The sequence below is a fragment of the Ornithodoros turicata genome, chromosome 8, assembly GCF_037126465.1.
Source record: "Ornithodoros turicata isolate Travis chromosome 8, ASM3712646v1, whole genome shotgun sequence".
Classification (NCBI taxonomy): Eukaryota; Metazoa; Arthropoda; class Arachnida; order Ixodida; family Argasidae; genus Ornithodoros; species Ornithodoros turicata.
Genome location: NC_088208.1, coordinates 12,025,990 through 12,043,152, shown reverse-complemented (window position 1 = coordinate 12,043,152; position 17,163 = coordinate 12,025,990). Strand labels below are relative to the sequence as shown.

The window sequence follows — 17,163 nt, the reverse complement described above, 5'->3', positions numbered from 1 at the left end:
CGTACAGTCAATTCTTGACGAGCTTCACCGTGGTCACATGGGAATCGTTAAAATGAAAGCTTTGGCACGATCCTACGTATGGTGGCCAAACATCGATCGTGACATCGAAGCTGTTGCAAGGAATTGCGAAGGTTGTCTGAAGAACCAAAATGAGCCACCTAAGGCTCCATATCATCCGTGGGAAATTCCTAACGGACCATGGAAACGAGTCCATTTGGACTTCGCCGGGCCATTCCAAGACAAAATGTTCCTGGTAGTTGTGGACGCCTTCTCCAAATGGCCTGAAGTAATCGTCATGAGCTCTACTACTGCTTCTCACACTGTAGATGTCCTACGGACGATCTTTGCCAGAAACGGCATACCCGAACGTATCGTCACTGACAATGGACCACAGTTCACATCAAGCGTGTTCATGGAGTTCATGAGGAACAATGGAATTCAACATTCCTTGACAGCACCATACCACCCAGCAACCAATGGACTTGCTGAGCGTTTTGTCCAGACACTCAAATCAAGCCTGAAATCTATGCAGGGGGAAGGGAGTATCCACGAGAATCTCGCAAAGTTCCTTATTGCATATCGCACTTGCCCCCACACAACGACTGGAGAAACTCCATCAAAACTCTTCCTGGGACGCGAAATTCGCACCCGCCTGTCGCTTATCAGGACAACTGTTCAAGACAGTATACGAGACAAGCAAGATAAATTGTTCAAGCGGAACCATGGAAGAGAACGTTACTTTGAACCGGGACAACATGTTTCTGTTCGTGACTATAGAGGAACCGATAAGTGGACCACTGGTCTTGTCCTCAGACGCCACGGACCATTGTCCTATGAAGTAAAGGTTGGTGACAAAGTCTGGCGCCGGCACATCGACCAGCTGAAACCGGGTGCCTGCGAACGTCAAAACGCTCGAGAAGAAAACCGCGGACCAACTTCAAATGACTCTGGTGTTCCAGAGCCCATGGTAGCGGATCGACCACACCAACCAGAAGCAGAAGATACTCCTCCGAGCGAGTTGCACACGACTCCTGAGAATGTGCACGCTCCGAATACAGCAGTCCCTGATCTAGGAAATGGGAATGCACAAGTCGCAAAGACGCCCCGTCCCCAACGAAAAAGAAGACCTCCGGAAAGGCTGATTGTGGGACTGGACTAAAGAATTTGGCGGGGAGGAGATGTCGTGTTCGGCTGATATCGGCAGATAAACGATCGCCCCTGGCAACTGTGGGATATTGCGCAACACAGTGTAACACGCGCTCAACGAGTCAGTCGCGCACAGACTCCCGTAATGGAAACTATGCTCCTATGTACTCTGATGTAATATCAATTAAACAGTTGGAAAATACAACAGTTCGTCTGGAAGAGGATTCCGTGACGTCACCCAGCATTGTTGTCTGCATTGAAGCCTGCATTCCTTCTCCCTTTCCGGATGCCGAGTGATGTCAGCAGTGTGTTGCTTTCAGCGCCCTCTCGCTTCACAGAGGCGAAGCGCTCGGTTCGTAATAATTCGTTGGGTAAGATCTATGCAGTTTTGGACGAAAATATTTCGTACAGATCTTACAGCGATCTCAAAGATTACAGATATACCACAACCTGTGTGGTGATTTGGTTGCGGAGTCCCACTTTAAAGCAAAGTCGACTGTACCTTTGGAGTGAAATGGCTATGCGACATCTCGTTGCGTTAACAATATACTTGTGGTTCCAAAAGACGTTAGTTTATTTCCAAAAGACACCAGGCTTTGTTTATCTGCTCCGAACAATAAAGTTGCCAAACGCGGTTTGAAATGAGCTACCAACGCGCTCACACTAGTTTTGCAACTGGTTGCATCACGGAAACTAGCTTCGTATGCTCACTTTTAATGGTCATTGGGTCCATTGCCTTCGTACAAAGAACAATGAAAAATATTGCATATATTGGGGAGTTTTACTCCATATTTCGAATATTTTCAGTGCATAGTTGCACGCATATTTCAGGAGTTTTTAGTACATATTTATCAGCGCTCTACTAATGAGTGTTAGTGAAGATGAGGAAGATCGACACATCAGGCTGCCCGATTAACAAGTAATTAAAAGAAATAACAACAACAACAAAAATCTACCAACCCGCTCATGTAATCTTTTTTTGCGATGGATGGCGCCACGTCTGTTGAGCCCAGGTGATATTTCTGGGCCAAAATCGGAAATGACGAATTCACGCTCGTTTGCGTGTCAGTACGTTGTCTTACTTTGGGTACTGACGGCACGAGGAGCCCGCTGACAGCTTTTTCTTCTTTTCGGAGTGAAGATAATACAGTTTCTTTTTTTTTTGATTGCATGTTAGCGCCGCGAAGCAACTGTGGCTATGAGCGGCGTATAGACGTGAACAGACGGAGAGAGGACAGCTGGAAGGAGTGGGTGACAGGGGGAATTAGTATGCGTCCTGGGCCGACTTCAAGGGGAAGTGTGCCGACATTCGTCTGGAAAGTCTTCGGAGAACCTATTGAAAACCTCAGACAGCGCAGCCGGCTGTAGGATTCGAACCCACCACCTACCAGTCTTCAGCACGACCTTGGTTACGACCAACGAGCGGACGCCTTAGCCCACTCGGCGATGCCGCTGGTAATAAAGATATTAATAATAAACTCCTTGTATAGGAAACCGTGTACCCGAAAAGACATATGCTACCCTTTGGAACGTTCACCATTTACCTACTTATAGCACAAAATCGCGTTCGAAAAGTTCGATTCAGAGTTGGCATTCTACATGGTGACGAAACCAACACGGTCTTTTTCTTCCCTAGTTGCGACATAATGGCTGTACTAGCCTACCGTGACTTTTCCTATGGTGAACTATAGTTCACCATACCTGTCCTTCCGATCATGGTATAATATGAGCTATTTCTCTGTCGTTCGAACACATTAATTGCGGGACAGGCGGCAGCCATGATGGCTTCTAAGGAGCCTCACCCACGGCTTCCAGATGTGTGGCGTAAGGCACTTGTGTATGATGCCCAAAATAAAAGCTGTCGAACTATACATGTATTCAGCGTAACCTGTTGTAGTACCGAACCAAAACACATGAGTTTTATGTTGTTTTAAGTTCTGTGCTGTGCTGTCGATATCAGAAACGACTACCCCGAAGCCGTGGTACGCAGGCCGCATAGTTCCTCCATGGCTCAATGCGGCCCGTGGACACGAATGAGTGCAACACCCCTGGTATAGAGTCACAAGGTCTCATGCCCTTTTTGTTAAGCAAGTCCTCGAAACCAAACAAGACACCCAATTCTAATCTTGCGAAAGATTACTACGGAGATTCGGTCGAGAACTTTATTGATATAAAGGCGATAGATAGACGATCGCGCAGACCTTTTGCAACTCCAGGCATCTTCAGCAGAATTCACGGCTGTACGTCGTCAGGAATTCTTTGCTTGCGCGTTTTTCATCAAAAACCTTTTTACAGCATGTTGGAAGACCAACACGGGCCTGTGTAACCCACAACTGAGTCTCTGCAAAAGAACAATGGGCAATGGGCTCATCTTTCTGTATCTGTTGTCATAAGGTAAGGAACCTGTCTACGAAGGCAGGCACTTATACAGGTCCCGACACAGGTTTACAGAACACCAGAGCGACATATTTCTTGATCGCCGCGACACCCTAGCAGCGAACGTGAGTGGACACACTTACTGAGAGGCGTATCGAGTACCTGGTCACCTGTTTGTAATACTATCTGCTGCTGTTTGCAGCAACAGTATCGCTCGGATGACTATATACACCACTCCAGCGTTCCACGAACTTTTGTCGAGGCCTGTACAAGTACTGCAACTCTAGCCTATATACTCAAGAACAACTCCACCCGGTCGTCTCTACAACGAACATCGTCTATTCCGACGTGTGCTCTTCCGCTATTCTAAGCCTAGATAATTCCCCATGGACTGACAGAGTTCGATCCGTGTGATCTGTTCCTGGGGCCAGAATGATGTCAGGAGCAACGCCAACAGCCATTCTCACTGTAAGGCCGCCCAGAGACCATGCCTCTGATTTCACAGTCCCTGATGGTGTTCCGATAGGTAGCTTCTTATAGATACTGTCTGTGATCTGGTCGTCAACGACAACGTGCATTTCATCCAACACCAGGTTGGGCTACCTTTTTAAGTTACCATGAAGCATCGGCGAGCCCGAGACACGGTTCTTGAGGCTGACGCAGTAACCTGTCACGAAATCGTAGTCCCTCTCGTCCCAGTTTCTGCAGCGACAATGTTGTATCTCACAGTGAGACGGCTGCCTGAGCATGTGCCTGATGATGCGCTTATTCTTGCTCTTGTGCCCTACGGATCAGTGAAGGGTGTTTACTTACCCCTGTAGAAGGATCGTTCGGTTTTCCGCAACCGTACCCACGAAGTTAAGTTTGTATAGTATTTAAATTTGCACAGTACATACAGGGTGTTCAAAATTAAGCTTCCACAAGCGGTACGCAAACACAGCGATGACAGCAGACCGGATGATAACTTTACGCTACTTCTGTAAGAAACAGTTGCTGCTAATTATGTAGCACCTGTTTCTTACTCAAGGAACAGAAAAATAGCACCAGTTTTTCTCTTGTTCGCCTATTTATAAAGTGCTAGTGAAAGCTTGATTTTGAGCACCCTGTATTGTACCTCGTAAGATGTTTTCTTAGAAAATCCATATTTTTCTGTGCGTACTGTATCTTTCTGTTGCGGTTTCGTTGCGCATTCTTGGTTTGATGTCCTGTACATAATGTGCGGTCTTTTTGTTGGCTTTGTTAAAAATATCTGGCTGACAGTGTTGCTGTTGCATTTCAAGGTTGCATGTTGTAAACTAATACACAGTCTGATTTGTACTGGCTTGTGTTCTCTGTAGTTGTGGGGTTTGCTGCAAATATTATGTAGAATGTTTTGCTGCGGTACTTCGCCGGCAGAGAATTGTACATTGTTTTATTCATACTTTCGTGTTGATACTACGCTATGTTAAATTATCCTCGAAGAACCGTTGTGTAGCGACAGTCTAATGAGAATACTCATTGAGGAAATTATTATACTCGTCAGTTACCAGTACTCTTCATTGCAATGCCATCCCTATGGTGAACATCATAATAGTGAAATAGGAACTATTGTCATCGAACTGCCTGTACTGGACAGAAACACGGTAATCTAATACACACATATGCACACAGTCACTCCAGAAGACATATTCTACTGTAATTGGGTTACTTTAAGCCACTGTCCGATGTCGTCCTCCAGGGAAGGGAGGCGGGGTATATTCTGAGTATCCACGAAGATAAGAGTAACCTTCCCTCTTTCTCTATTCCAAGGTGCTTGTGCGTAGATACGTCAAAAAGTTAGGAAAACTCATGCTGCTTTCTTGGCAAATTACTTTTACACATGTTTCGTTTTTTTTTCTTTCTTCTGACTTGCTTTTTTGTTATAGCGATACAACAAGAAAGTTTTGAGAGAGCACTGTGATTCCTAGCATGGCGCCTGAAGCTAAAACTCATGTTTTTCCTGTTTTTTTTATTAGTGTGGGATGTATTGGGGTTTATGTATGGTTGAGTAATTTCAGTCACGTAAGTCAATACATGCTCACCTTCCTTTTTATGTAGAGTGAGACAGTTTCTGCCGAGAGCCACGATTTTCATTCCACTCAGTGGCCCTATTTAAAATAGAAACAGAGCGGATGAAATGTGCAAACATTACTTGTGCGTTAGCATAAAAGTCAGCTTTTGTTAGCCTGTCCAACAAGTGATAATAGATATTCGATTTTGTCACGACGAACAGTCTTTCAGAGAAAAGTGTCTCTATCAGTGATCATCAATGTAACGAGAAGCACCCTATTTGCACGTAGAACTGCCCGAAATACCGTCCCACCTGTCCCTGCTCTTCACAATATACTGGTTATTCGTAGCGGAGCCGGTCTGCCTCTAGTCTTCCCATACATACGCTGTTCTCTGAAGAAAACAAACCGACCCCTCTCTTTCAAGCGCAACTCAAGCTATCCTACCGAGTTCTACTGTCATGGCAGTGCAATCCTGAGTACGCTTAATATAATAAATTGTATCCAGAGTACCAAACTGAACGCCACAACAGTCCAAGTCGAGTAAGCTAGTCCAGTAAATCTAAAAGCATACCCTGCCTAAATGCAGCCACTGGTATCGAAACACATATCGCCTTCCTCACGGAGTTTTTCTCTTTTCCGAAGCGTCAGGTCGTGGCATCCTGTGTCGACATAATGTTGCCCATGTTGCTTCTAACGTGAATAACACTAGCACGCTTTAGCTGGAAACATGCAACATCTTGTTATGGATCCCCAAGTAATGTTTGCGTCTGATTAAGGCTTACCAGGAAGTTCCGAAGGAAATGTGCCACCCGTGCCATTGACCATGACTGTGTTGTTTTCCCTATAAATTGGAAAGGGTACTCGATTTTAACCTTCCTATTCATATCGCGACAACTTCCTCTGCATAAAGGTCGGTTCTGGAGTTGATCGCAATTGCAAGCCTCTCTTTCCAGGCGATCTTTAGGGAGCTATGACTTATCATATGCTGTCGTTGATACACTATCTATCTTGAAAGTTGTGCAACGACCACACGAGGCAGTATGCGTGTTTACAAGCGAGTGATAAACGTCGACTGGAAGAGAGAAGTTTATTTCTAACCTTCATGAAAACCGGTGTATATCGACTTAAACGTGAGCTACATGTTTATGCAGTCGGCTATGACGGTTCCGTCCGATGGAGGTAACCCGCAAAGCTATCGGACGATGGAAAGAGCTGCGAAATCTTCTCTACGACATTAGATCTCGATACGAAATTTTGATTATGTGCACGAGAAGTTCGCACTTCAACAGGCATTCACGTCAGCCGGCTTTTTTACTTTTACTAAACTTTTACTTTTACTACAAGTTGGAAGTATGGGAACTATTGAACAACAGCGCAAGTAGTAGTGGTCGTATGAGCGCATAGTCACATACCTATATAGGAAGAAGATAGTAACTTCGTGTCCGTGCGCCGGTCCCGCTTGCGAGACTTGTTACACTATGTGTATGTATATATATATATATGTAGCAGACGACACAGATGGCGTGCGCCGTGCGCAGGCACATCGAGTTTGGCACGCCCCTCGTGTTACGCGCCAGCCTTTGGCCATTCTACTCGGCCACCTTGATCGAGTTCAGTTGGCACCCAGCCGGCAATAAAGAACCTTCCGTTGCAGTCCTTTCTCTGACTCAACACTGGTGACCCGGACGTTCGCAACGTCCATGAACTACAACGTAGCACCCGGTGCAGGGCAGCCGTCCGCCGCCCCTGCCACCTCTTCCGCTATCGCCCCGCACCCCGAGGGTTCAACTGCTGCATCGACCCCTTCGACAGTGCAACATCTCGCCGTGCGCCTCCCGTCCTTCTGGCCGCAAAACCCGCAAGTCTGGTTCTTGCAAGTGGAGTGCCAGTTCGCGCTGGCCGGCATTACCAACCAAACTACGAAGTACCGCCACGTCGTGAGCGTCCTACCTCAGGATGTCGCCGCCCAGCTGGTCGACCTGCTTGCCACTCCCCCCACGCAGAACCCTTATGACACGCTGCGAACTGCTATTCTCGACCGGACCACAGCCTCCGAACGGCAAAGATTGCAACAGCTTTTGACAACCGAAGAGCTGGGCGACCGCCGGCCCAGCCAGCTTCTTCGCCACATGCAGTCGCTCCTTGGAGACAGGGCTCCTTCTTTCGACCCTTCCCTTTTGAAGGAGCTATTCCTCCAACGACTTCCTGCCAATGTGCAGATGATACTAGCTACAGCTACCAGCCTTCCTCTTCCAGACTTGGCTGCTCATGCGGACAAAATCATGGAGGTTTCTTCTCCACACATCGCCGCCATCCCCGCTGCAGTTGGCGTGCAGCCAGCCCATACCCACTCCGTGCCGATCCCTTCTGGCGGCGATTCCCTTGCCAACTTGAGGGAAGATTTCAATCGCCTATCGGCCATGGTCGTCTCTGCCCTACAACAACCACGGGCACGCTCGCGGCGCAGAAGCTCCCGGCGCTTCCGTTCCCCCAGCAACAGACCCACTGCCCGCCCACCAAGTCATGCCCGCGACGGTTCCCCTGCTCCTGGCCTTTGTAGGTACCATCGCCGTTTCGGCGCAGAGGCCCGCCACTGCATTCTGCCATGTACCTGGGAGGGAAACTCTTCCGGAGGCCGCTAACGGCTGCGGCCGTCTCCGTCCCGTTCAGCAGCCGATTATACTTCGTCGTCGATCAGACCTCTCGTACCCGCTTCCTGGTCGACACGGGGGCCGAGGTTAGCGTGCTCCCAGCCTCCGCGGCCGATAAGCGACGCAAGCCCATTTTTCACCTCACGGCTGTGAATAACACGGGAATCCCTGTCTTCCGACAGCAGTCCGCCACTCTCAATTTAGGACTGCGCCGAAGTTTCGCTTGGTTATTCCAAGTCGCCGCCGTCGACCACGCGATATTGGGCGCTGATTTTCTTCAGCATTTTCGCCTAACAGTGGACATGGCACGGAAGCGACTGGTGGACACATCAACAAGCTTGTCGGTGCGCGCCTTTGATGCCCAGAAGACACCCATCAGCACTGCCACGGTGATCGGTGCCTTATCCTCTACCTTCGCTGCGCTGCTGAAGGATTTTCCTTCATTGACTCAAGCGCCGGATTGGTCGAAGCCCGTGGCCCACGACGTAGTCCACCACATCCACACCTCCGGCGCCCCCGTCTTCGCCCGCCCACGTCGTCTGGCGCCAGAAAAATTGAAGATCGCACGTGCCGAATTCGACCATATGCTTGCAATGGGTGTCGCTCGGCCGTCTTCAAGCAGTTGGTCTTCGGCACTGCATATGGTGCCTAAGAAAACCGGCGACTGGCGCCCTTGCGGCGATTACCGTGCTTTGAATTTAGTCACCATTCCCGACCGCTACCCTCTGCCTCGCCTTCAGGACTTTACCGTGAACTTGCAAGGCACCACCATCTTTAGCAAGATCGATCTCATGAAGGCGTACCATCAAATTCCGGTAGCCCCCGACGACGTCAAGAAAACCGCAATCACCACCCCGTTTGGACTGTTTGAGTTCCCGCGCATGCCTTTTGGCCTGCGCAATGCGGCTCAAACATTCCAGCGGTTCATCGACTGCGTCGTGCGCGGTCTGCCGTTCGTCTTCGCCTATATTGATGATCTGCTAGTCGCCAGAGCAACCCCGTCGAGAGCTCCATCCCAACAGTCACTGACCCCTCGTCGCCTGACGTCATAGCCGAAGCCCAAGCCCACGACGAGGAGCTCCGCCTTTTGCGCCTCCGCCCGAGCTCCTCGCTGAAGCTGTTGGATTTCCCTGTACCCGGTTCTTCCCGCACCATTTGCTGCGACACCACGACGCCCCGGCCAAGACCCACCTCCGACGGTCACTCTTTGCTGCGCTGCACAACCTGGCCCATCCTGGCATCCGTGCGTCTCAGCGCCTCGTAGCAGACCGCTATGTGTGGAATTCCTTAAACAGAGACGTGCGAACCTGGGCACGTGCCTGCCTACGCTGTCAGCGATCGAAGACTCACCGCCACACTGTGACTCCACTAGGACGTTTCGCTCTCCCCGACGCCCGCTTCGACATGGTCCACCTGGACATAGTGGGACCGCTGCCCCCGTCCTCCGGCAATCGCTATCTCCTCACCGCCGTGGACCGTTACACTCGATGGCCAGAGGCGTTCCCCATGCCAGACATGTCAGCCGAAACTGTCGCCGCCACCTTCTTGTCTATGTGGATATCGCGTTTTGGCGTACCCTCCCAAATCACAACTGAACCTTCCAATAAAGAACCTTCCGTTGCAGTCCTTTCTCTGACTCAACATATATATGGATATCAGTGAAAGGAAAGGGGACACAGCGACGGATTTGAGGTGTTAACAGAATGCAAACAAAGGTTTAGTCGACATAATTAAAACACTATTTAGGAAATGGGGAAGTGTCGACGTTTCGGAGGGAAGCTCCTCCTTCTTCGGGACAGAAGAGGCAACAAGACTGTCCAAGGCCTTTATGGATTCAGCTTGCTGATGTAATCTTGTGTATTCGCCCCACCTGGCGTTCGTCGATGAGTCACGTTCTGGAAGGTTCGTTTGTCGCTGTCCGGTGTGGTGTCACTGCCCTGCTCAATCTTCATTGATTGCGGATTCCGCAGTCCGCAATCAATGAAGATCCCGGTGTACTGTCAACAGTTAGAAACTTAAACAATTAGCTATCCTCCGTCTCGCCCTGTTCTTCTTCTCTTTCAGATATGGCTGGAGGACATCCCCGCACTACGGACAATGCTACGGAAAAACCCGGTAGATGACTTCTCCTTACATGGACTATTGATGAAGCAACAGGGCCACGAGAACAACAACGCCCCAAAGGACTACTTCCCGAGGAGGCCACCTTAGGCTTTCAGACACGATGACCTAAACCCCGGACTCCCAGGTAATGATTTCACCACCGACGACGCCTTTGGAAGAAAGACGATGACCCCCAGCTCTAACTTCAGAAGATCCCGGAACGTCAGGGCAGTGACACCACACAGGACAGCGACAAACGAACCTTCCAGAACGTGACTCATCGACGAACACTTAGGTGGCGCGAATACACAAGATTACGTCAGCAAGCTGAATCCATAAAGGCCTTGGACAGTCCAGTTGCCTCTTCTGTCCCGAAGAAGGAGGAGCTTCCCTCCGAAACGTCGACACTTCCCCATTTCCTAAATAATGTTTTAATTATGTAAAATAAACCTTTGTGTGTATTCTGTTAACACCTCAAATCCGTCGCTGTGTCCCCTTTCCTTTCGCTCGTATTCCACGTCGCGGCTGTTGGATTTTTCATCTTCTGCAATTTATATATATATATAAAGAGAGGGAAAATTCACTGGCTTGCGCTGTGGCATTGAGGAGTGCTCAGTCACCCTCCCAGGTGTATATCGCTCGCTGAGTGACCCCTGGTTTGCCAATCCCGAACGATGCTCAGCTACCCAGGGCTGACGAGCCGCAAACACGGCGAAACACGTGTCCTCTGGTGCTGTCGCATCGTTCCATGAGTATCTATATATATATATATATATATATATATATATATATCTTGAGAAGTTGGAGTTGGATCGGACGGCTACGTAATTATAGTTGAAATAAATGGGAGACAGAAGACGAAAGTAGGGGAAGTAAAAAAAAAAAAAGGTTTATTAAAACTTAAAAATCATAAAAGTTAGGGAGGATGTCTACGTTACGGCGGAAGCTCCGCCTTCTTCCCCTACTTTCGTCTTCTGTCTCCCATTTATTTCAACTATATATATATATATATATATATATATATATATATATATATAAGTTCAAAAAAGACGCGGAAACAGATTTTAGGAGGTTACAAACACTAGTTTATTACATAGGGAGACGTTAGGAAGTAAAATGGGCAAGGGGTCGACGTTTCAACAGTGGTACTGTCTTCGTCAGGACATGTACATGACGTCATAATCGGTACGGGACTTCCTCAAAATCTGTTTCCAATTCTTTTTTTGAACTTCTGAAAAACTTCGTGGCCGTTTGATAATCCTTTTGCCTCAACCTATATATATGTGTGTGTGTGTGTTTGTAACTCAAACGTCGCCATGCCAGTACTGGACAGCTGTTTCGGCCTTCTTGAGCCTCATCAGCAGTACGCAGACAGGCAACGTTTGAGTGGATGGCGTCAGAAGGTCACGTAACACGTGATTCCTCCAGTCAGGGTGAGATAACTCACTCACTGAAAGCCCAGTGCAAAGCCAGTGAAGTATACTATGAAAAAGCTCCGGCTATTTTTTTCATAGTATATATTGTGAGACAGACCTGCGTCCATCGCCTTCGTCGTGTTCTTATTCCCACGCTCTCCTGCTTCATTCGCTCGGTGCAAAATAAATAGTTTCTTACACAGAAGAACAAACCGTTCTCTTGCTCAGAATATATATATATATATATATATATATATATTCATTGTCACCCGTTAGTCCTGACGAAGGCGGACCTTCTGCCGCAACGTTGACGTGTCCCTTCACTTTTCACCCGTAAATAAATAACTTCCGAGAATGTTGTTGTCACTGGGACCACCGAGGGGTGCGTCAGCATAGCCTCGATCTCCATCCTAAAGGCGCTGCAGGAATTTGTTCGATTTGGGTGACCTCACCTCAATAAAGTCAGCACTGGTTTTGAGCTCTGCGTGTGTGTGTTTTCTCCTCTCCGTCCTCAGGGTCAACGTTTCTCCGGATGCACACACACCAGCTGGCCGCCATCCGTTAAGATTTATCTACGCCTAGATGAGCCATACTCTTTCTTTCGTTCCATTTCAGTCTTTCTTCTTTTCTTTTTTTTTTTCAGCTAATCCCGAAGCAACACTCACTTGGCTCCTAAATCCTGGCCTGTCGTTACTGCTACGGCTCATGCGTGTGGATGCATCCGAATTATAATACATACTAATTCGAAGAATAAGGTGAAGTTGTGCGCTGGCTTGCATCGCCGTTACTATAAATACTTGCCATCGGCCGTCGTCCATATAACCATAAGTTACCGGTGTTCCAGTCTGACACTCATCTGATGATTCTTTAACAACAATATAGATGCATGGCTTCTGAGTAGTATGCGTTGTGCCGTTTAGGTAATACGGCCCCTTCTTCAGCGCTTCGAGGACCTTTAAAAAAAGCAAAAAAAATACTGCAAATGGTAAGAACGCTGCCCTTGTCTCGCTTGTACGTGTGGCATAACTGTTTAAAAAAATGTTTCCCGTAGAGTACACTCTGAAATTCGTTTGGAATTGCAGTTTGGCAGTGTGTACAATTTAAGAGGGAAGCAGTCTGGGCTCAATTGTCAACACACCTGTCCTGTGTTATGTGTCGTATGTATAGCGGATGAGAGGTGTACAGCATTCAGGGCTTCAGTCCTTCTGCTTTGCTTGTGCTCGATCTCTGCCTGGTCGGAGGTTGCGTTTGCGCCTCGCCTTCTGCCCACCTGAAGGATACCAATGCAGGAACGACATATGGCATCCGGCGAAGACATGACACGCTCGCATGTAGTTAATTTTCGTGTTGCGTACATCCATATACAATGCCTAAGCTCCACTGCAATGGTGCTGTCGACATGCATACAGAGGCTGGTTGGCATATTTGGAAACTGGGCAGGCTAATGCGTTCTCCTGTGGATGAGCCGCACTCTGCTTTTTCAGCAGATTTTTTTCTTTTATTCCGTGTTAAAAGCTCTTCAAGGCGACTGTGCCTACGAGCGTAGGGCCGTGGACTGATGCACAGGGAACATAAAAGGAACTTTCTCACTACACCAGCGAGCACCGCGAAAGTCGCGAACGACGGACATGCCGGTGGATTTGTCACGATCCCACAGAAATTTGTGAATACCGCGGACACCGCGAATGTGTCGAAGGACGCAGCGCGACAGTAGAGATTGCATGGAAGTGCCGGGAAACACGTGAGTTTGGACCACTGAGCTCGCTCCGGAAGCGAGAACGCTGAGAAGGGAGAGCAGCGGCAAGGACACAAAACATGACGGACGCGCAACCTGGTCTACGAAAGTATAATCGAGGCTCCAAAGTAGCGCTAGATGTTGTAAGACAGCAAACAGAGGAGGACCGGAAACGTAAATATGAAGACCGGATCACAGCAGCTACGGAGAGAAGACGACGAAGTGAGCGCACGTGGACTGCGTGGAGACATGTGTAGATGCATGCCGTCTGATGCTCGCAACGGCCATCGCTTTTCAATTATTACAAAAAATATTAAAATAACAACACTTTTTAAATTTCTTAACTGGAATCATTGTACAAATATTCTTATAGTCCAATTAAATTTATACACTCCCTGAGGACCAATCTCTTCTAATCAACCATTATCAAACCTATAATAATAAAGTTCAGAAACTCATGTCTTAACAGACAATCCCCCGCTCCTGTACAAAACCCAATCAATATGTGTTTTGAAATTGTTATCTTGGTTTATCATAACGGCATTATACATATTCAACGTGCGGAATCTTGAGTACAGTTCGAATAATGAAATGGGTTAGATTTTGAACCGGAGGACGGTTTGTTGTTTTTGTTTAGTTTTTGCCGGCGTTCGGAGTACAGTGTGAACAAGAATGTCGCGAAACCCCCAAAAGCTCCCGGCGTTCACGGCTTTCGGTGATGTAGTGTGAGCATATATGCTCACACTATTGTTAGCTCACACCAGAAGTTATTGGCCAGGAGAGCGGTAGAATTGCTTCGTCGGAGCCGTCGTTGCTGCCAGTATGAACTTTTAAGTTCCGTAACATAAATTGATTGAATCAACAATGCCCAAAGTTTTATGTATAAATAAAATTCAATTATATAATGCAAATTCTTCATTATCTTCTCCGTATCAGGCGCGTCTGTCGTGCTATATTTTGGGATCCCGGTCTTAGCTACCCCTAACGTTAAGGACGAAACATCTCATTTTCGTGCAAATAAAGATGGCGGACCGTAAGTTGAAGCTTATTTTGCAGGTGCGTAGATTAGGATATATACTCACAGTATGAAATCAGAGTATTTGATGAAATAATCTGTCACGATATCTCCGCTTCGTCGCTACAAGCACCATCCTCCATTTTGAAAAAAAAAAAAATTGTGTTATCGCGGCCCCAGTGACGCCAGCCAATGAAATACGCCCAAGTTTGATTGACAGGTCGAGCCTCATTTTTAGGCTCCTCCTAACGGCAACACTCCGGTGGTGGTGGTGGCGGTGAAACGGCTAGCGGTTGTGGGCCTAACGGAGGCGGGCAACGTCACGACTGACGCAACACTCATTCTAATACATGGCAAGCAGTATGCCAATCATCATCCCAGGTGATATCGCGCTGTCTCCCGATAAGCTGAGGAAGAGGGCGCACACCTTTTTATGCATTATCGCTTTACCTTCCAATTGGAAGGTAAAGCGATAACATTCTACTACGATACGGCACATACTCGCCCGTGTCCGAAAAAAGGGCGTGTTTTTGTTTGACGCTGCAGGAACTCCTAAATAGAATTACGAAGCGTGGGAAAACAAGATTACACCTATTACGCCCATTATAAATAGGTGCGGACAGGAGTTCTTACCACCTCTAAAATTCCGCGTTGTTCTCAAAATAACCCGTCTTAAATAACTTACCTTTTTTACATCCTTGCCACGACCACATCCCGTCTTATTTGTCTGATCTGCTTTGCCATGAACAGCGCCTACCAACAGGCAGGCAGCCAAGAAAGTGACTAGCCGAATCATGTTTCACATGTACTTCTCGACAGATACGCCTCAAGCGTAACTCGAATGAACGCTTACACATGGACAGAACGGTGTTCTCTCTCTGACATCTACTTCCCGCTTGGGGGAAAGATCACCAATACAATAGCCCCCGGTCTAACAAAAGGCGAACAAAAAACATTATTAAGAATTCTTCCCAAATGTTTATGGTCTGCACATATCAGCAGCCTTTGCATTGCTGTACATGTACGCAACATATGTTGGATTTCCTCGGTTAAGGTGAACACTGAAACCGCAGCTGCACATGAATCAATCAACTGTAGAGTTATTTATTGACACATCATTGTATAATTTGATAAATCAACTGCTTTGATTGATCAATTTGATTGATCAATCAAGAGCTCGTGGCAAATCAGGGGCCGGTGTGATGCGTTTAACGCGCGTTATGGGATAACGACAAGCTGAAGATCGGGGCCCTGGCCACACAATATATGAAAAAAGTAGATATTATAACGGGGAGGAGAGGAACAAAGAAAACGAAAAAAATAAACAGCAACCCAGGCTCAGGCCTGCAGATCACAATGCAATAAAATAAAAGCGTTAACTATCGCACAAAACCAGAAGGACTCCGAAACAAGGGTACTATGGTGCCAAAAAGCGCAATCTTCAGGACCTCAATGATGGACATTATAATGATGGATCTCAAGGACAATGGAAGTTAGTTCCAGGCAATGGCTACCCAGTGAAGCCAATAGGTGATGGTAAAAACGGGTTAAAAGCCCTAAAAGGATAAGGACACAAAGAGTGAGACGAACAAAACGCGCGAATAACACGTCCAAATATTTCCTCTTCCGAGCAATGGGGAGTTTTAGTTCCCACTACGATAACACGCCAATAGATAAGATCTCCGAAGAAGAGATACGACTCACGAGTCGGTGGGAATGATTCCTACAGCGGACATCCGCAGTTTTAGTTTGCAGATGAAAGGTTACCGGGAACGACCACATCAGTGCGAAATATCAATCGGGATACCATCTTCCCGCACAAATCCCAAGTTCATTTACTCGTATCATATGTCAGGTTCTCGTTACATTATGCGCATGAAACACGTGTTTCAAGAAATTGTCTCAATGGTTATTGTGAAAGATGCTAAATGGTTCTCTGCGCATTTCCTCGCCGGCGACAGGTTTTGTCAACCATCGTCTGCATATCTTCACTTAGGCTTACAGGCGTCCAGATGGAGGAGGTCCCCTATAGCGTTAAGCACATTACACCTCGTCAACGTTCCGATGTCCTTGCTTGTCCGACGGCTTAGGCAACCAATATTGATCCCACTGGGGGCCTGGTTACACATTTCATGTTGGGCCAATATTGGCAGCCCATATGCGACTGCCTGGGCTGATGAAGTTTTACACGGTTTGAAAAACCAGATGAAAAGTTTCATTCAGTGAGCTGCACGATCGACCCGATCGACTTCAACGGAAACTTGTTCAAACAGATTCTGAGGTGATGCCGATGCGCTCCGTCAGACATGACGATGGGGGCGTTAGGATTCGGTTTCAAAAAGAAGTGGAGGCAGAGAAAGCTTTGCTATCAAGGCCACTGCAACTGTCCTTGTCGCTATTATTTTATATTCTATCCAGCTGTGGTTATGACCTTTACGCACTTGCTGCTATTTATGGGGAAGATCTCGCTCTTCCGTGTAGACCGTAGCCCGTGCCGATGAAACATCCAATTCACAGTTTTCACACGAAATATTTGTTGTTTCTCACTCTTCAGGAGATGAACTAATCTTTCAGATAAGGTAAGTAATCCTTCAGACAATAAACAACAACACGTTTATACTGTGCCACAATGAATGGGGACTTTTCATCGCCAGGGGCGATACCCTACCCCATTGTTGGTGATGCGGGGAAT

General features: G+C 47.4%; 1 protein-coding gene across 2 annotated transcripts in view; it reads right to left on the bottom strand.

Annotated features, from left to right (window-relative positions):
• LOC135366473 (venom metalloproteinase antarease TserMP_A-like) overlaps window positions 1-15,341 on the bottom strand; it is an 83,978-nt gene extending 68,637 nt beyond the window's left edge. For both annotated transcript variants that reach the window (XM_064599183.1, XM_064599184.1), the window contains exons 1-5: window positions 15,157-15,341; window positions 12,860-12,991; window positions 12,523-12,674; window positions 6,335-6,393; window positions 5,583-5,648 (exon numbers count right to left, since the gene is read on the bottom strand). In XM_064599183.1, the coding sequence (XP_064455253.1) occupies window positions 5,583-5,648; window positions 6,335-6,393; window positions 12,523-12,674; window positions 12,860-12,991; window positions 15,157-15,267 (520 nt within the window). In that variant the 5' untranslated portion in view covers window positions 15,268-15,341. The remainder of the gene's footprint in view (window positions 1-5,582; window positions 5,649-6,334; window positions 6,394-12,522; window positions 12,675-12,859; window positions 12,992-15,156) is intronic.
• Between the last annotated feature and the right edge of the window lie 1,822 nt (window positions 15,342-17,163).